The sequence below is a fragment of the Osmerus mordax genome, chromosome 1, assembly GCF_038355195.1.
Source record: "Osmerus mordax isolate fOsmMor3 chromosome 1, fOsmMor3.pri, whole genome shotgun sequence".
NCBI classification, from domain to species: Eukaryota; Metazoa; Chordata; class Actinopteri; order Osmeriformes; family Osmeridae; genus Osmerus; species Osmerus mordax.
Window position 1 is genome coordinate 877320 of NC_090050.1, and position 20949 is coordinate 898268.

General features: G+C 39.8%; 1 protein-coding gene across 1 annotated transcript; it reads right to left on the reverse strand.

Annotated features, from left to right (window-relative positions):
• Positions 1-1786: 1786 nt before the first annotated feature.
• LOC136942822 (gastrula zinc finger protein XlCGF57.1-like) lies at positions 1787-20280 on the reverse strand. The gene is made up of 2 exons (XM_067235825.1): positions 20088-20280; positions 1787-3417 (listed from the first exon to the last, which is right to left on the reverse strand). The coding sequence occupies exons 1-2, from the start codon at positions 20278-20280 to the stop codon at positions 2189-2191; spliced, it is 1422 nt and encodes a 473-aa protein (XP_067091926.1). The 3' UTR covers positions 1787-2188.
• Between the last annotated feature and the right edge of the window lie 669 nt (positions 20281-20949).

The window sequence follows — 20949 nt, forward strand, 5'->3', positions numbered from 1 at the left end:
TCAAATTTGTAACAGACACATTTTGTGACAAAAAAGCAGGATTTTGTTTAATAAGGAATCGATCCCTTTTCAGTCCGTATATAACACTATATATATATAAACTGGAAATAACCGTAGCTAAGCTAGCGTTGTTGTTTGAAGTGCTAGGTTGAGCCGGTCTCTGAGCCCTCCCTAGCTTTACTATAGTGATGTGTCGTTCGTGAACGATTTTGAATGAATCATTAGTATGACTCGGGAGTAACGAGTAGTCTCAGAGAGTGATTCGTTCATTTTCTCACGGCCGAGAAAAAAAGAAACCGTTAAAATAACAAAACCTATAATTATCACTTGTGAACGAATATCATTCACATCTTACTAAACCTAGTCACACAAAAGTGAATGAGGTAAACAAATACTTTCAGTTTCCTCTTCTGAGCCTATGCAGGTCACGTGAAAAATTATCCAAAGACTCGTACCCGGCAGATGAATGAATCATTGATCCGAAGACTCGGTTGGCAGAAGAACGAAATATTGATCCGAAGACTCGGTTGAGAGGTGCACGATTCGTGAATGATATTCGTTCACAAGTAATAATTACAGGTTTTGTTATTTTAACTTTTTTGTACTTTACTTAGAGTTCAGTGCAGTGTAATTGTTTGCCGCGATAATTAAATAATTAAATGAAATGACCAGCAGATACTATTTTAAAATAGTATCTGCTGGTTTACATGCACTAACATATAGGCCTACATGAGAATATGATAAATGTTTGCAGTGGACGTATTTAGGCCAGGGAATTGGCTATAAAATGTTGAGCATTTTGAGACCCCCCCCCCCCCCCCCCGTTGAAATGCGAAAAAAGATTTGTTCATTTTACTGAATGAGATTCAAAGAACCGAGTCAGTAAAATGATCCGAACTTCCCATCACTACTCTACTAGCCTGGCTCTGCCCTCCTACTTACTTACGCTCAATTTTCATTGTGCTTCGGTACTGCGGTATTGAGGTATTTTGGTCAGATGTCTCAGGTAAACTTTTTATCGGTTCAATCAGCGAACAGAGGGAGTGGCTGAGAACGATGACGTTGTGCGCTAGTTTATGTTGTAGTTCTGTAATGGCGGCGGAGAAAGATTCGAGCGAAGCCTTTCGGTCCGTTGTGGCAACGCTGCCAAATATCCAGACGTTAAAGCCGGAGCAAGAACAATATTTGATCCTCATGGGGTTTGTTTGATTTTCCAGCTAGCTCCGTTAGTGGTGAAGGAGTTGGCAAAGGCAAACGCTAGCGATTGGTTATGCCAGAGCCAGAGTGGCTCTGGGCAGATCCAATAGTTTTAAACTTCAACAGAGTACCCGCCTTCAAGGAAGTTAACGCTTGTCAATGGATCGAGCCCAGACTATGTACAAATGCAATGTACGAGAGTTTGGTTAGGACCAGGCTATAGCTCTACAGCACCTCACAACTTTCCGATGTAAATCCGTGGTGAAAAATTGAACTGCAGCGTGCTCAGAGAGCCATTGGGACATATTTCTGGATTCCCCGCTTATTTTCACGTTAGGTCAAATGACCGTATTATTTACTGCCATGCGAGCCACAAATTAAAGCTTGGCGAGCCACAGGAGGCTCGCGAGCCACGCAATGAGTAAATGTTAAAACTATCACGAGAAGGAAAAAACTTGAGTGGAAGTTTAAGTCATAATATAGGTTAGGACAATCTTTACACACAACTGCCCAATTTCTTTGTTTTGATGCAACTGTTTCAAGTATGTGAGGCTGCCACATAGTGCAAGAGGGAGTAGGCTCAGGGAAATGAGAAGATAAATCTGTTTTATTCTTCACTTCACTCTTAGTATTTTGAAGTGTAAATGAGCAGCAACAAATGCTTTAAAATCTATGCAATCTTCATACATAATAAGTATGGATACTTATTTAAAAAATACACAAATATCAGTTGTAAAATGTAAGTAAAAATGGACCGATCTGCAACCGACGCAAGCACACCTCACAATTTCCTCAGAAATTGTACCCTCTCTAGTTTGTTTTACTGTACACAGACCGATCATGGTTACTGACGTGCATAGTCATCCATCAAAGGCCCATTCTGAGCCAGGAAAAAACGCTGGTCAGGCTTAGTAAAGCCATGTAACTAAAAGATATCCCAGGTATTTTGTACTTGCTTCATATAGGCCTCAGCCTCCCAGCAAAAGATCTGTTAAATTGTTGTTACTGATGCGGTTTCTCTCCTGTGTGTCCTTGTGTGATTATACAGAGAACTACTTCGAGCAAAGAATTTGCTGCACTCCTTACATTGATAAGGTTTCTCTCCTGTGTGTATCCTCATGTGCACAACCAGATTGCTCTTCAGAGCAAACAGTTTGTTACATTCCTGACACGGATATGGTTTGTCTCCTGTGTGTGTTCTCATGTGTATTAACAGAGAACTTCTATGAGCAAAGAGTTGGCAACACTCCTGACATTTATATGGTTTCTCTCCTGTGTGTGTCTTCATGTGTTCAACCAGAGTATATCTTCTAGCAAATAGTTTGTTACATTCCTGACATTGAAAAGGTTTCTCTCCTGTGTGTATCCTTGTGTGTTTTATCAGAGAATCACTTTTAACAAAGCATTTGCCACACTCCTGACATTGATATGGTTTTTCTCCTGTGTGTGTTCTCATGTGCTTAACCAGATTACAACTCTTACTAAACCGTTTGTTACATTGTTGACATTGATAAGATTTCTCTCCTGTGTGTGTCCTCATGTGTTCAACCAGAGTATATCTTCTAGCAAATAGTTTGTTACATTCCTGACATTGAAAGGGTTTCTCTCCTGTGTGTGTCCTCATGTGTTTCAACAGAGAACCACTTTCAGCAAATCGTTTGTTACATTGTTGACATTGATAAGATATATTTACTGTGTGTGTCCTCATATGAAAAACCAAAGCACTTTTTCCACTAAAAGTTTTGTTACATTGTTGACACTGATGTATTGTATCTCCTGTGTGACGTCTCTGTGGCATATGTTCCCTTGGCAGAGCCTCATTGTTTTGTGTTCTGTTCAGAAGAAGCAGCACTCCATGTTCCTCCTCCTCCAAACTCTGAACTGTAGGACAGTCTGGAACTTCAACAGAGAGGGGCTGAGAGTCACTGTCCAGTTCTGGTGCTGCATAGTCTTGTACATGAGGCTCTGCTTTGATTTGCTCCTCAGTTGTGTTGGTGGGTAGAGAGTCTCCTTCTCTGTTCTCCACTTTAACAGTTCGGTCAAGATGTGAACATTCAGAAAAGCCTTCCTGATCCCAGTCATGTTTCACACTGGTAGAAGTGAAAACGGAGTGTGTAGTTTCAGACTGCAGTCCTTGGAGCTGCTCTTCCTCCTGACTGGTCCACAGCTCCTGTTCCTCTTTAATTTGTGGGTGCTCAGGGAGAGAGAACTGCTGCACATCTGTGGGGAAGAAGAGGCAAGACAACAGTTAGATGTGGCCTGCTTTATGGTTTGGCAACCAAGTTCTATACAAGGGAGCCAATGAAAGGAGAGCCATGTCACAGTTGTATGAACCAATGTCTGTGAAGAGTGGTTTTGTTTAAATAGGTAGCTAGCACAATATGCTACCAGACAAACTTTGTATCACCATGGCATGTGATGTTTTTGTCTCCTTGTGGGCCGGCTGCAAGTAATAAAACTTTCTTAACCCTTGTGCTGCCTTCGGGTCACATGGTTCACAACGAACCATCGTTGTGTTTACCCAATTTTACCCAATACAAAAATAAATAAATAGCATTTTCTTTTAACCTTCGCAATGTGGGTGGTCTGAGACAGCCCGACAGTTAAAAGAAAATTCCTCACTTTGTTTTTGTATGTGGTAAAGTTGTTGCAATACGACGGTGGGTCACAATGACTGATGGCTCAGAATGACCCGAAGATAAAACAAGGGTTAACTTCTTCACGACTGACTGTGCAATGCTTGATAGATTAATATTTCTGATAATTACACTGCATATTACATTGCCTACTTCTATTCTATATAAAAATAAAAATAAACATAATTATTCATAAGTATACAAAAAAAAATAGGTTGAAAATTGAGCAAGTTATGGTCATTTAAAAAGTACATGTAGCATCAACACAATGTTATGGGTGAGCGAGTTGACTGTAGCAAGATGGCCACCATGTGCGGACCTTCGACTCCGTTGTCCGGCAACGCGGACAAGACATCTACCCTTTATATAGCTATATCTATGGTTGGTTGGTTGGTTTACGAGTGAAGCTGCGGAGCAAAGACGCAACACGTCCAAACAGCACTCACTGAAACATCGAAGGTGGAGACTTGAATAAAAAAGTACAAATAAATCTATTGTGTCTACACAACACTGTTTTCAACAGATTGACTAGAAATCATTTGAAATGATAACGTTAGTTGTTTCCACTTCTGTTGTCGAAGCAAACGGGATCAACTTAGGTGGGTAACGTTAGCACTACAGCTTAGCAAACAAACTATCATGATTCAACTCGGCTTCAGCAGCACCACGTCTTCACCAGCAACCAATATACTTGCTTACTTATTGTCAAGAATGAATGTTTTCCTTTCCCTCCATTGATTGTGTTATTTCAGTGGCGGTGCTGAACTATCAAAAGGCTATAGGGCTGTCTTTGGTTTTGAACAATGACAAATAGGCTGCTGTTGTGCTGACGCAATTGTGCTTTTGTTATTTTAAAACTTTTTTTGATTTCTCTCTCACATTGCTGAATATATGCTAAAGGTAGACAGCAATCAGTCTATTGGCAGTTGTATAAGATAATAGATGGAGATACATTTTGAGTGGATTTAGGGGAGGGGCCTCGAGCTCCGACTTTGCGGGGAGGCCTCTGCAAAGTCCCAGCCGCCACTGGACAACATCATACTACAGCTTGCGGTTGTGATGAACATAAGGTCGGAACAGCACCTCTTTTCAGCGACAGCTTCATAGCAAATCCTGCTTTACAGTAGGTCCAAGGTTTTCAAAACTGTCCTCTGTGAAATGTGTAATTGAGGGTCGAACTGCACAGGGATCTTCTCATAGACAAACATCGCAGCCCGTCTAGTGTTTGGTTCCTTATGAAGACTCTGAAAAGTGTCAGCATTCCCTGTACAGCCTGGAACACTGCATTTACGATGGTCCATTTTCAATATTCTTTTAAAAACTTCCAAACTTTCTCCTTTGTAATTCACGTGGAAGTACACAGAGCAGCACGCAGCTAAACTAGTTAGTGTCTGAGATCCTGGTCTGTATGTAAATGTTGGGGAGTGACAAAGGTGATGCTACATTTGTGACGTCACAAATTCAGCCTTTTCGAAATCTATCGTTTTACACCTGCAGTTTCAAGTTGTGAGATTTACATTTACATTACATTTAGTCATTTAGCAGATGCTCTTATCCAGAGCGACTTACAGTAAGTACAGGGACATTCCCCCGAGGCAAGTAGGGTGAAGTGCCTTGCCCAAGGACACAACGTCATTTTGCATGGCCTGGAATCGAACCAGCAAACTTCTGATTAATAACAGAAAAAATTTCCCACCAGCCCCAAGGGTCTTCAGAGACAGAAGTAATGCTTCCATGACCAGTATCTGTGGAAGAGGTATAAGTTCAGCCGGCCCAGCATAGTTTATCTTGATAGATTTTATTGTCATTCTTAAAAAATATATACAGAGAAAAACACTCTTAAGGATGGCAACTCTTAAGGATGGCAATGAACACATAAAAGCAGCCTGCCATCGTTCGTAGAAAGTAGCAGAAAGGAAAGTAGTAGACTAATAGTAGAAATGAGGGTAGTAGACTGCAATCTATGTAGGTAGGCCTAGACTACGTAGTCTGCTGGAATCACACACAAGGAAGCACTGTAGCCAAGCCTTGACCACTGTTCAGTCTGTCTGCATCTCTGTGTGTCTTTGCATGTGGGATATTCTTGAACAGGGTTGGTGATAGGGCTGAACGATTAATTGCATTTGCGATAATATCGCGATGTGACAAAACAAGATTTTGTAATAGCAAAGGCTGCGATTTTACTTTGGTCACGTGACACGTGAGAGTAACGTAGTTTGCAGACGAAGGATCAACTTTGCACGTTACACTTTACCTTGACCTGTACGATGGCCTCAGGCTCGACAGAACCTGACACTACAGACACTGCCAGTTTTGCCTTTAAAAAAGATGCTGCGCAGTGTCAAGTATTGTGCAAAACCTGCCTGGCTAACGTTGCTACCTCACGGGGCAACACCACCAACCTAATTCGGCCCTAAAAAACTACCTAAAAAAACAATTTGTTGTTGCAGCCCTATTCGACATACGTCTCACATTCGGAATACGCTACTTTGCAGCATCGTGTTAGGGACCGGGTGAAAACAACCCATACCATTGTGAAAAATTTCGACTTTTATAATATTTTTAGGAATATAAAACCTCAAACAGACACCAGAGTATCTTAACAATGTCTGGTATACTTCCACAGCCTTTACTTTTCCAATGAAGTTTCAAATTAAACTAGAGAGGATACAATTTCTGGGGAAATTGTAGGGTGTGCTTGCTTGCGTCGGTTGCACAGGGGTCTGTATATTTTATATAAAAATGCATCGGGCCTACTTATTATTTATAAAGATTACATAGATTTAAAAGCATCTTTTTTTTGCTGCTCATTTACAACTCAAAATACGAGTGAAGTGTCGAATGAAATATGATGTCTTCTCATTTCCCCTGCAAGAGGCAGCTGACAGGCTGAATCAAAACGAATACATTTGGCAGACCGGTGTACAAATGGACCTAATCTCTATGACTTAAACGTCCTTTTAAGTTGTCCCTTCTCGTGATATTTTCAGGCATTTAGCCTACTCATATTGCATTCATTCATTAATAAAGAACCCCCTTTGAAGATTATTCTATGACTTTACCGGCAGAAGATAGAATCGCGATTCAAACAGTACCATCTGCTAACTGAAAATATGCCCCCAAAAACGTAAATAAGCTTGACATTTATTTAGTGGAAAATAGCTCATTCATAAAAAGCTCACTGGTAGCGATCATTGTCAGTAACAAATCAAAATGCGATATAGCCCTGTGTGGAGAAGCTGCCCCGGTAAATTCTACTACTACAGTACAGTACTAGACTACTGCTGTGTTCGTCTTGATAGCGATTGCGTTGGTTGAATTCGATTAAACGTTCCGTTGTACGGTTTAGGCTGAAATTAATTATTTTCATGAACAGATTGACAAAGTTTAGGCTGTGGCAATGAAGTTCAGGTTAATAGTCAGATAGTTTCCCTACTGAAAGACTTTTGAGTAAGGGGAGTGCCGAACATGTTCTGTTGCCGTTTGACTTAAACAGCTGAGGAGTTTTTGTTAGCTACTCACACTAGTGTCTTGGGTACAGTAGGCTACAGCGTTGCAGTGAGCTACACTGGTTTGAAACCACAGGTAATGGTAATTTCACCAACAAATCGTTTACTAATGGCAGAATAAATCATACAACGAAAATGTATATGTGAGGAATGTTTATTTTAACGATTGAAAACAGATACATCATAGACCACTGTAGTATGTGTTGCCCGGGCAACACAGGCTAATGTCATGATGCTAATACTTCAGTGAAATAGTAGACTACTGTTTCCGAAAGTAGATGTACTTCGTTAATAATATCAGCTTATATTGTACATTACACATCACAATTGTGTGTCATATCACAAAGTAAAATGAGTAAATAGTTATCACCCTGGCCTCTTTTCTTGTGGCGTTTCTGCAGCTGCCTTGCAGTAAAGCTATAGTTAGCCTAGCTATCCCCCAAGTTAACAGATGCGAAACGAATGTTCTGCCAAAGGTAGTCACGCGTGTTTTCGTGACGTTAGTGACGCAGTGACGTTAGTAACGTCAGTGACTGTGGCTAGCAAATTAGCCACCGTTAGCTTCACTTTTCGCCACAAAAACTTAACTTAAGCCTAAACCATGCAACGGAACGTAAATTCCAATAGAAGCAACTCAATCGCTACCAAGACGAAACTTTTGACACCTACGTTGTCTATGTAGGCCAAATATTGACTGAGTTTTAGGGGGGCAAAAAGAAATTAAAAAAAATATAATAATAATATATATGTGAGAGAACAAAGGTTGTGCTCTCGCCGAAGGCTTGAGCACACCCAATGATAGAAAATCACTAATCTTTGAAAATAGCTTAATCCTCGCAAATCTTAACTTTTTTCAAAATGGTGTCAAAAAATCTTAAATATACACCAGATTATTCAAATAAATTGCTCATCTTGGAAAATAGCATTAAATCCACACTAATATTAATAACTTTTTCAAAATTGTGTGCCTGTTTGTGCACATTCAGAAGATTTTTTGCACTGTGAATTTGCACTGTCAGTTCTGTTTTTGAATAAAGGGTTGGAAATTAATGCTTTTTTGTTTTTTATCCGATTCATTGATTAATCGAAAAAAGAATCGACAGATTAATCGATTATTAAAATAATCGTTAGTTGCAGCCCTAATGTCGAATATGAAACTAACTTCACCTTGGTCAATTAACATACTGTTTCGATGTATTTAGTGTGAAATGCTCCCACACCTTGGATGACTTGGGTCGTACTGATTTCTCTGCCTCCGCCATGTGTTTCAGAACAACGTTACTCAACAACGTCTCTCCGATGGCCTTTCCTCTACCTCCGCTCCGCGCTCAACTAAACTTTTTTTTTATACTCAAACATCTCCGCGACATATTGAGTGGCGTAATAATCGCACGACACAACGAATCGATAATGAAATTCGTTGCCAACGCTTTTAATAATCGATTTTAATCGATTTAATCGATTCGTTGTTGAAGCCCTAGTCGTGTGCTTGATTTGTGGATGGGCACTAGTGGCAAGTTGCTTTACCGCATTTCATCCAGGCAGGTGTCTTTAATTTCAGGAAAATTGCTTGCTCTCAGAAGTTACATACCGTCAGAATTTGCTAGACGGCCAAGGGCCCTAAATGAGAGGTTACGATGGAAGGCAACAGAACTTCGGCAGTTCCTACTTTACACTGGAGTAGGTGCACTGATGTGCACTGATGTGAAGGTGCACGGCCACTTAAATTTAATATCAGGGTTTCCTTTTGAAAACTACTTAAAACAAATAAAAGGAATGGTTAGAAAACCTAGCTCACCACTGCAGCAAGTTATACGCAGAATTTCCAAACTTGATTCAACAAGTGTAGAAGACAAGGGTACCCACAACAAATATAAAAGGCTGCACTCAGATGGACCTGTTCCACAAGGCTTTACAGGAACTGTCTCCCAGTTTAAAGAACTGGCAATAGATGAGTTTATCATCAACTCATCAGAGAGAGACAGATGCATCAAGATGAACAATAAAGTACTCTTGGTTGATAATATAATTGTCTTTGAGGGTGAGGAATACAAAGAATGTCTGCAAAGAATATAGACACATTGCAAAGTTTTGGGAGTATCCCATTGACTCCACAGATTTGGGAATTTGTTTTGTGTCAGATGTGTCATCAAATCTGATGTGCTTCAAGTTAGATGCCAATGTGAAGAAGTGTGTCAGGTTACCTTTGGAAGTTCGGTTTGTCGTTATTCCACTTCTTCATGGAAACCTATCCTAAACTGCAGTCTTAACCCTCCTATTGTCTTCAAAAAGCATACACCCTTTTTGTCAACAAATATACTTGATTTGGTGTACCTTAGACCACATTTAACTTACAATGTACATATTGTTATTAGTTTAAATTGGAATAATTTATTTTTCGTTACGATGAACAGAAGTGGTAAGACCATGCAGCTAATGATGATAGAGGCAAAATAATTCCTCAAATAACATGTTTGTATTTCCTTACAAGTTAAAATAAGCAATTATTGTGACATTATGGGTCACAATTGACTGCATACTTTGATGTGATGTTTGGGTGTGCACCTTTGGAAATGGCATGTGTCGATCTCCTTCCAACTGTTCCCAAACACTCGTGTACCTTCTAAGTTGGTTATGTGTATAATAATATTTTCAATAGGTTGTGTTAAAAAAAGTTATAATTCAGATTTTGTCTTTGACACGAGACTGCATACCTTGTGGGACCTGGGGTCATTTTGATTATATTGTGTGATTGTTAGCCCTAATTGACATGGGGATCGGCATAGAGTTTACTCAGCGGTGACATTGTCCAGCCTGCCTTCACTTATCTCTGTAGGTGTGTATCCCATATTTACACTACTAATGACATTTCCATTAATCATTGGCTTTGTAAAGCACTTACAGCTATCATGAAAACATCTTATCAGAATCAGAATGGGATTTATTCGCCATGAAAGTTTGCACAGTCAAGGAATTTGCTTTGGCAGGAAGGTGCACACAATAAACATATAGGGCCCTCAAATTTGAATATGTGGACTATCTATACTAAGGGTACATAAACTAGCAGTATCTGGCTGGCGAGCACACGTTTAGCATCGTGGGCCAGTTCAACGTTAAAATGAAAATGAACTGTGTCCCAGATTAGGGCCAGTTTTGGTTTATTTGGTTAGTTATTGGTTGACATGAGGCAGTGCTATGGCATGCTTGTGGCCCAGATCTGGCAAACAGGAGCGGACCGCCCAACTCATTCTGTGCAGTATGTGGGCCACTTAAGTTATGGGATGTGCGCCGGATATGGGCCAAAAAGAAAACGAACTGTGGCCCAGATTAGGGCCAGTTTTGGTTTATTTGGTTAGTTCTTGGTTGACATGCGGCATTGCTATGACTTCCTTGTGGCCTAGATCTGGCAAACAGGAGCGAACCGCCCAAGTGCCATCATTCCATGCGGTATGTGCTGCCGGATGAAAGTGTTGAATGTGAGCCAGATCTGGGCCAGAGTAATTTTGCCTTCCAATAAAATCAGATGTCTGCAGCAGTTTCACATCCTCACGCTTTTCAGACCTGATCTTCATTTCAACAGAAGGCCCAGAGCTTCAGCAGTATGATCCATCATCAGCTGTGGAGAGGTGGCTGAAGTCAATTGGCAAGAGAAAGCCATTTGCTAAATTTTTTTAGACTAAATCCATATATCCACATAAATAATAATTCAGACTAGGGCTGAACGAGTAATTGCATTTGCGATTAATATCGCGATGAGACAGAACGCGATTTTGTAATCGCAAAGGCAGCGATTTTACTTTGGCCACGTGACACACGTGAGTAACGCAGTTTTCAGAAGAAGGATCAACTTTGCACGCTACACTGTACCTTGACCTGTACGATCATGGCCTCAGGCTCGACAGAACCTGAGACTACAGTCACTTTGCCAATTTTAGGCCGTAAGGTGAACCCTGTTATCGTTTCAACCCGCTCCACAGTCTGGCATCTACACAATCTTTGGCTCATAAAAAAGAACGAGTCCTGCCAAGCTACCAAAAAAGAAAAGAAAAGTTTGTCGCTGAAATTCCAGTCGATTGTCGATGCGTCTATGTTTTATGCAGAACTAGTTTCTTCAGAGCGTAATAGGATTTTGGTGGCACGGTTCGACACATGATCCTTCTACACCAATAAGGTAGCTGCTTTTTGTCAACATGGATGGATATGGTTGTCAAAGAGGATGGGACCTTGCACGTTAGTGTTTCCTATGTTTATTTTGCCGTGGCGGCCCGCCACGACTACATTTCTGCCGCCATGGTATCAGAAATAGGGCTGTACAAAATTTTAGGACGCCTATGTGATTGTTGGAGTGCATGTCGGACAATAGCATGGATACGCGCTTCACACCGCAGTTGAGATTGTGCGTCTTTGAGAAGTCGTATAGCTTACTTGTCAGTTAATTTAAGCCTATTATTGTATTAGTCTATATTCTTGCTAATTTAAATTAAGTTAACTGGTGATCTGTATTATTCCCTTGCTAGCTAAATTGCACATGTCTGTTGATTCGATAGCGATTGCTGCCTTTGCTTACGTTTGTATTTTCGGTGCATTACTATGCAGAAGTAGTTTTAATTAATAACTAGAGAGGGTACAATTTCTGGGGAAATTGTAGGGTGTGCTTGCTTGCGTCGGTTGCACAAGGGTCCGTTTTTTTATGCCATTTTTACAACTGATATTTCAGTATATTTTATATAAAAATGCATAGGCCTACTTATTATTTATAAAGATTACATAGATTTAAAAGCATCTTTTTTTTGCTGCTCATTTACAACTCAAAATACGAGTGAAGTGTAGAATGAAATAGATGTCTTCTCATTTCCCCTGCAAGAGGCAGCCTCATAGCTGAATCAAAACGAATACATTTGGCAGACCGGTGTAAAAATGTACCTAATCTCTATGACTTAAACGTCCTTTTAAGTTTTTCCCTTCTCATGATATTTTCAGGCATTTAGCCTACTCATATTGCATTCATTCATGAATAAAGAACCCCCTTTGAAGATTATTCTACGACGTTACCCGGCAGTAGAAGATGGAATCGCGATTCAAACAGTACCATCTGCTAACTGAAAATATGCCCCGACTTTTCGCCACAAAAACTTAACTTGAGCCTAAACCATGCAACGGAACGTAAATCCCAATAGAAGCAACTCAATCGCTACCAAGACTAAACTTTTGACACCTAGGTTGTCTATGTAGGCCAAATATTGACTGAGTTTTAGGGGGGCAAAAAAAAAAAAAGAAATTATATATATGTGAGAGAACAAAGGTTGTGCCCTTGCCGAAGGCAAAGCACACCCAAATAGTGGGTTTATTGTTATTATTTGCTACAGAATGCTTAGCCTATCAAGCTCAAATGAAGCAGACAGTGTACATGCTTTCGAGTACCTTAATCGATAGGCTACCGACTAACGTCAATTATTAATACGTCAATTAATAATTGGCAGCATTTATGCCATTTAGAACATACTTTGTTTCCACTTTGAGTGGAAGGTCTGTGAGTAGCCTAACCTTATTGCTTTAGTGGAAATAGTACGAAAATATGTGCAATATTACATTAGTTATTAAACTAGGCTATTACATTAACCTGGGGGGGGGGGGGGGGGTTGTGGAAAAATTATAGTGGCACTGTGTAGATTTGAATAGTCAAGAGATGGCGGTTTCAATAAATTTATTTAGCTTGTACAAATTAAGAATTAACAAAGTACTTTGTGATCAGTCATAACAAAGGAGGTGCTAGCCACAGGTCGTTCGCAAGAGTGATGAAGAACAACCCTAAAACCCTGCCTTATATAAACTTTAGATCAAATGGTTCTTCTGATGGTCAATCCATCAATGTAGCAAACTCTGTGATTGGTCAGCACTGCTCAGTGACAGTTTGACTCCATACCAAGTGTCCCACAGTTCTTTGATGTGGCATCTCTCCCCAAACCAGTAGATAGTAAAACCACAGGAGTTCACCAGTCAAATGGTCAACTGTCCTTTGTGTGGACATCTTCAAACAAGTATTTAATTAACCCCACCCATGCAACAGGAAGGGTCAGAGCAGCTTGATCAGTTCATCCATCTTAAACTGCTCCCTCAGATCACAATAACAATACAATTGAATCCACATTGTCTCCAGACCAGCTGTCTCATCCTCCCCAGGTGTCATAAACTGCAAATGGCATCTCTACCAAATGGAGTTGATGCAACATTCATTGTATCAAGCTTCTTAACCAACTTTAAACTTCTCTTAAAACACTGTATTGTAAATTTCCACCACAGGGGAGACAGACTTATGTCGTTGTTGTAACATTCATTCATTCATTCTTCCACAAATGAAAACACTGATCAACCATAAAAACAATTGTAATGAAAAATATGAAATATGATATATAAAACTGTACAAAACAGAATAAGGAATAACAGATTAAGGACACTCAGTCCTCACTGTCAGTGTCAGGACAGTTATCGCCCAGTTTCTTTTGTGTTGGCACAATTACAACAATGACATAAGTCTGTCCAACACAGTCCTGCAGAAAAACATGAACATCTGCCTGTCTCACACGCACTTTTGCAGCCACAGTGTTTCACATGCAAAACACTGTCAGGGGCCGAATTTCTGTTACGTGCAAGGTCCCATCAACTATTTGCCAAACATATCCATCCACGTTTACCTTATTGGTGTAGAACGATCACGTGTCGAACCGTGCCACCAAAATCCTATTACGCTCTGAAGAAACTAGTTCTGCATAAAACATAGACGCAACGATAATCGACTGGAATTTCAGCGACAAACTTTTTTTGGTAGCTTAGCACGAATCGTTCTTTTTTATGAGCTAAAAATTTTGTACATTCCAGACTGTAGAGCGGGAATCATTTTCTAAAATACTTTTCGTGGTTCACCTTGCAGCCTATTTTGCCTTTAAAAAAAGATGCTGCGCAGTGTCAAGTATTTTGCAAAACCTGCCTGGCTAATGTTGCTACCTCACGGAGCAACACCACCAACTTAATTCGACCCTAAAAAAACACCACAAACCATGTACGATGCATAGCTAAAATTCTGAACACCAGCCCAGCTAACACATGACGTTGCGGCAACGTTGCCAGTAAGTGCTCAGAGGGTAACCCGCGACGTTACCTTCTGGCAACGTCGTAGCAACGTTATAAAGGGAATGTTGCCAGTTGGTCCCATGGACAACGTTGCCATGACGTCGTACCTTGGTCGGCTGGTTACGTTATTTTTAGACCCTTGGACAACGTTGCCGCGAAGTCATACCTTGGTCGGCTGGCTACGTTATTTTTAGACCCTTGGACAACGTTGCCGCGACGTCGTACCTTGGTCGGCTGAATACGTTATTTTTGGTCTCGTGGACAACGTTGCCGCGACGTCGTACCTTGGTCGGCTGGATACGTTAATTTTGGTACCATGGGTTACCTTGCCATTACGTTGCTCTTTGGTCGTAGGACAACGGATCTCGAGTGCATTATAAGTGGTTTATCAAGAGATGGAGAGATCACACTGGACAGCTCTCAGTTCTGACAGTTTTGTAATATAGCCATAGTCTACATGAATTTCAATCACACACAATATTAAATGTTGCATCCCAGCACGTATAAATGTAGACAATGCATGTAATTCATGTGCAGCTCAGCCCCAGCATGTCATTGGTCATCAATTTTCTCATATGCAGAAACATAGCTTTAATAAATAAAATACTTCACTGACATAATTTAGTCTTTCATTCTTTACTATAAACATGTACAAAAGCAATCAATGTGTGATGTGTAACATGATTAAGCAAACATTCTTTGTATAGCACACCAAAGCTGTATGACACACAATGCAAATTTGTGCTCCAATAATTTTGGAATACAAAATTGTTAAATGTGACCAAAAGGTAAGCGACTCTTAAGAGTTTCATTTCCAAAGACTTCACAGAATATTACAATTCTTCCTTAGCAAACCTGCCCCTCAGTCTGCCCCTGAGCAAGAACTTTGCGCATGCCCATTTCAACGCATCGCTGAAACTGGGGTTTCAGAAGACATTTTGCAGGGGTTCCACTGTCTTTCACGTATTGGATTTTACCTGGAAAATAGCTACTTCAAAGGTGAGTTTCTTTAAAGAAATAGTTTTAAATATAAAAATGTATTTAAGAAATTGAATGGGGCATGCTATTACGTATAGGTTTGAAATGTAGGCTATTTAGCCTGTTTATCTGCTATCAGATTCTCGTTGTTTACGTTAGGATTTCGGTAGCTAGAGGTAGGCTAATAGGTTAAACCTAGGGATGCTCCGATCTGATCGGCGCCGATCCATATCGGCTGATATTCCCATTATCGGTTTTGATCGGCGTTCTCAAAACAGCCAATCAAACATGGCCCATCAGATGACATAAAATCTGCTAGAACTACCATCAGAGACGTTTCAATAAAACGTTAGATAGGCATTTCAGGCCGCCAATGGTAAGAAATGATTCTTTAACTTTTAGATGCGTGAGTTTTAAATATTTCCGACGCTTCCACCAGAGTTTGTTTTCCAAAACGGAAGCTAGATAGCTTTAGTTAGCTTCCGTTACCTAGCAACCTAGCATAATACTCGTAGCAATGCTATTACCTGCTAGTGTTACTTGTTAGCCTCTAATTGTACATTTTGAAGCCATACTATAGCGTTTGTCATAGTTTTTGCCTATCGGAAAATAGTCTGGAATTTTCATGTGCGACGTTACTCTGTGAGACCCGCATTCGAACAAAAACAGTCACGGACAGCCACTGCTTTTTGGAAGGCCAATAAAGACCTCTTTCCTGCTCTCGCACAAGCAGCACAAGTCTTCCTCTCCGCACCTTGTACAAGTGTAGATAGCGAGCGACTTTTCAGCATAGCAGGACATATTTTAGATGAGAAGAGGAGCAGGTTGACTCCTAAAAATGCTGATATGCTTATATTTATCAAGGCAAATCTTCCAGTGATGCTGCTTAATCAGAAGTAAGGTTTGAATACTCTAGTATGCCCCCTCTCCGAGTGAGTGAGTGCGTGCGTGAAGTGAGAGAGTGAGTAAAGGATATATGAGAGTGAGTGAGTGAGACACTATACAGATAGATATACATGTTTTTTTTTTTTGTTTAATTGCTGACTTCCTGTGCACCTTTTATCTTTATTCTGTCTGTTATCTCCTCCTAAATGCAGACAAATTGACTTGAAACTGACTGACTTGAAACATATTGGATATATGGCTATAGCCTGTTTATGTTGCAGTTAAGTTTGTATTATTTTTCCACAGGAAAGCTACTGTATAAGCTCCAAGTTCTCTTGAGAGCCTCTAGAGAGTGGAATGTTGCACATGTGATTCTATTGTTGTGATTTTTATTTAAAGATTTATATTTGTATTATTATTTTAATATTTATTATTATTTACACATTTTATAGTAAGCGAGAGAGCTTCTACACTGGAATGTTGCACGTTCCCTGCAATAGAACGGATGGTTGTCAATTCATGATACTCTCTCGTCTCGTAATTTAAATACTAAAAATACAATACCAATGTTGTTAAGAATAATTAATTTAATAAATAATGCTACACAATAAATAGAATGCTTCAATCGACACCGTGATCGGTATTATCGGATCGGAATACTGATTTCAGTGTTCGGTGATCGGCACCAAAAAACCTGATCGGAGCATCTCTAGTTAAACCCTCCAGAAAGTTATGTTGAAATAGTGAAAATGCATATGATATCAAAGTTTAGCGTCTCACAAATCACCCACAAAAGAATCAGTGAAAATAAACATTCAGAACTGTTAGAAAACCTTGTTCCAAAATAGTTTATTTAGCCCTGAATTTTCAAAGACTGTGGAGCTGGCGCGTGGCTGATCACGTTTTGATCAGTCGGTCATGGCATCCACAGCAATATGGCGTTATAAAAAACTGCGTTGTTGCTCCTTAGTAAGGACCTTATATGTTTGAGCCGTCTAATTCAAAATCACCTTAAATTAATTGAGTGAGTTACTAAATGCTTTGCTATCTATATTACTCCTAAGTATTATAGCTAGCACAGAGGTGCAATTTGAATTCCCATTGGAGAAAAAAGTTTTCACAGCCATTCTTCATGAAATTAGTATGTAATTTTTTTTGAGGAATACTGTTTACACCGATGCAATAACAATTTACTGTAAAAGCGCTTATCTCTTCTCTTGATAACAGGATGTATAATGTTGTGTAGAAGGACTGGTTGGGATTGTAGCCCAATGCTGGACCTTTAAAGAAAATGGGGTAAGTATACTTTAAATCTATAAGAGTATCATGTCACTAATTCTTCCAAGTTGTACATGACATCTGTTTTTGGATTAAGTTTATTCGTTTTAATATCAATATGCTAATACTATGTACATAAACTACATTCCACTTTCATTTATGTACAGATTATCCTACCACCGTCACACGGCCTAGCACTGTGTCCCTGGGAAATGATGGTAAAGTGATGAATGACGGTTTATAACAGTTGTATGAGCCATGGCAACCCTAAAGGCTATGTTTTGAAGCAAAAGCATGACTTAACTTTTGCATTACCAAATGCCATACCCCTAGGTGTCAACTCTGGTCTGGTGGAGTTTTTTTCTGGGGGCCCAGAAAAAAAACAGCTGGCAGCCAGGCAAGTGCAAATATAAGACACTCAAAAAAATACTCAAACCATTGCCAACTCATTGTAAGGCATACCCAAGTTGTTCTGATTGTGGGGGAAACACATTTGTCAAAACAACAAATGTCATACTAATGCTTTGTATACCCCATTCAGCTGTAACATCTTGGGCAAAGACCATTCAAGGTAACATTTGTTATTTACATCAATGTTACAGCTAATCTAGAAGAACCACAGTGTATCTCTCTCGCTCCGTGGGGCCGAAAATCAAGCTTATGTATTTGGTTGTGTTGTGTGTATTTGCAGCGCGTTTGCTGAATGCTGCGCATGTGTTGTCAAATTAATGAAGATGTTTTCTTAATTTGCTTGTGTTTTGTCTATTTGCATGTGTTTTCTTAATTTGCAGCGAGTTTGCACATGTCGGCCACCGTAGACTGGAGATCAGTAGGCTAGTAGCGTCACTGTGTCCAATCCCGACCGGTTTTTAGCTAACATTCTGATAAAATGCCACTTCAAATATTGATAAAAATAATCGTATCACGTTTTCAGCTGATTTACTGATTTCACGTTAAGCTTTAACTTCTTACCTTTCGAGCTAAATATTGTTTAAAAATTTAGAGTTAGCTTAGCCTTTACTAGAGCCGGTCAAAAGACGCTGGCGCCGGTAAATCAGCCGTGCGCTACCCTTGTCCAAACCCGACCGCACTTCTAAACACTGGCCGCTGCTGTTTTTCTGGGGATATTAACTTGATCCAGGGTCACCAAACTGACCATCAATGCTGTCAACATATCCGGGGACGTAGTTATGTCCTCCACAATAAGATATCACGCTTCAACATCTCCAAACTATGCGATAAAATCTCAATTTGACTGTATACCACCACCTGCTGGATGTTTTGTTGAACTGTTCTCAAAGTTTGCTAGCCCCCATCCCTTCCTCCCCTCGACTACAGATCACGTCACACATGATCGTGTATTTTCATTGGCAAGACAAAGTAGTGTTAAGCTAGCATTGAAATACACTCATATGCTAACCCATAGTAGCAGTACGATGACAACACAGACACACTTGTCAGAGTAAAGATCGTCGCCCAAGCGTTTGGCCGAAAGACCAAGAGTGGTCTTTCGGCCAAAGTAACTTTCCTATATTATTTAGACATGTAAACGTCCATATATGTTCATGAAATTTTACACGTAGATTGTTTGGTATGCCTAAAATAATACGACTTACACTTTCCTGGCGATAGCAAAAGAAAATGCTGGCAAAAAGACCGGAAACTGAGTGTCCAAACACCGTTCGGGTTTGGACAATAGTAGTTTACAGCGGTCGGGATTGGACACAGTGACGTTATATATCTATATTAATAATACATCATAATAATCGCATATTAAATCGCAATTGCAAATTAATCGCGATTATCTTATTTTCCGAAATCGTTTAGCCCTAATTCAGACAGATAATGCACTTTTTTTCAGTTGCATTGTTCATGCATCTCATGGACAAAGTCTGCCGAGTAAAATAAAAAATGTACAAGCCAATGGCGACTCAATATTCATTGTGTCCGTAGAGGGTTGCAAAACATAAAAACAACATCCGAAATATTATATTACGCTCCAAATACTGTTTTGCGCTCAAATGATTGCAAAACAATTTGCCTCGCGCACTCCAATAAACTATTTAGGTCCATGCCAAAGCTCATCTCAAACTAGATTTCCTGAACTGTACGTATCGTAGATTAAGCAAGGGGAAGTTTGTATTGTGCATTGTGTCGACAGTTCTTGTATATCGAGCTTGGAAGAAAGAAAGTGATAAATGAGGGGCCTGTGCCCCAGTAGAGCTTCATGTCTTGCGATGCTCGTTACATTGCATGAATATGATCCATAACAACATACAATACACAGCAGAAACATGATTATTTTATGCATTCACCATATTGTGTTTGGCAATACTACTTTCACAATGGTGATGGCACCTATGATGGGACCCCTTACGCTAAGGTGTATCCTATTTTCTGACCGTGCTACATCAAATAAGATATATTGAATATAAACACAGCAGATTATAATCCACTGTCGTTATTAATATCGAACCTGTTCGGTGAAGTATGATTTCAGGCTGAGTAATAATGTCCAACAACCGTTGCAGTCTTGCGCTCTCATCCTTAGAACGAGAAATCTCCTCTTCGAACTCGGCAAACGATTTTTCAGCGGCCGCGAATATCTCCAAAGCTGCCGTTGTTAATCGCTGAGTGATAAAATCCCTGAACACATCTAGTTTAGACATTCTGGTAGTGAAACCCCCCGAAATTTTACGAAACTGTAACGCTAACTCGAGGAAGTCACATTTCTCATTGAGGCTCGTTCTTTCTAGCCGGATGTAAACAAATCAAGCTGTTCCGGTTATCAGTTCACTGGCTTCTTCGAACCTACAGATCCTGGCGCCATCTGCTGTGGTGGAGTTGGATCATTCGTGGCTTAACTGCATATACCGTAAACTGTAAAAAAAAAAAAAAAAAAATCCAGCATCAAAGCTGTTCAGATATAGCGTCCCGTTGGTTTCTGTTGAAAGTGTTCAGTGACTCAATAACTATATACGTTTTCTGAAGAAAATGGGAATGTTCTGAAAACAGTTTCAAGAATTTTCTTTTGATATTGACTAGCGATTAAGAAATAAAATAAAAGTTACTTGCAATCTAATTCAGCATGCAGTAGGGAAGTATATATCATTGTTTTGCATTGTGTGATATTGAATATATTCCATATCTTTTTTGCATGAAAAGGTATAAACTATAAAAAGATGGGGGTGTACAGCTGTAAACAGCTTGTAAGCCTGAATATATTTATATTAGAACAGAGGCTAACCCTCAAAAATAAAGCAACAGCAATCTTCAAATCCGTTAGATATTTCTCTCTCTGTGGCATGAAACATACGCACACACCACATAAACAAAGT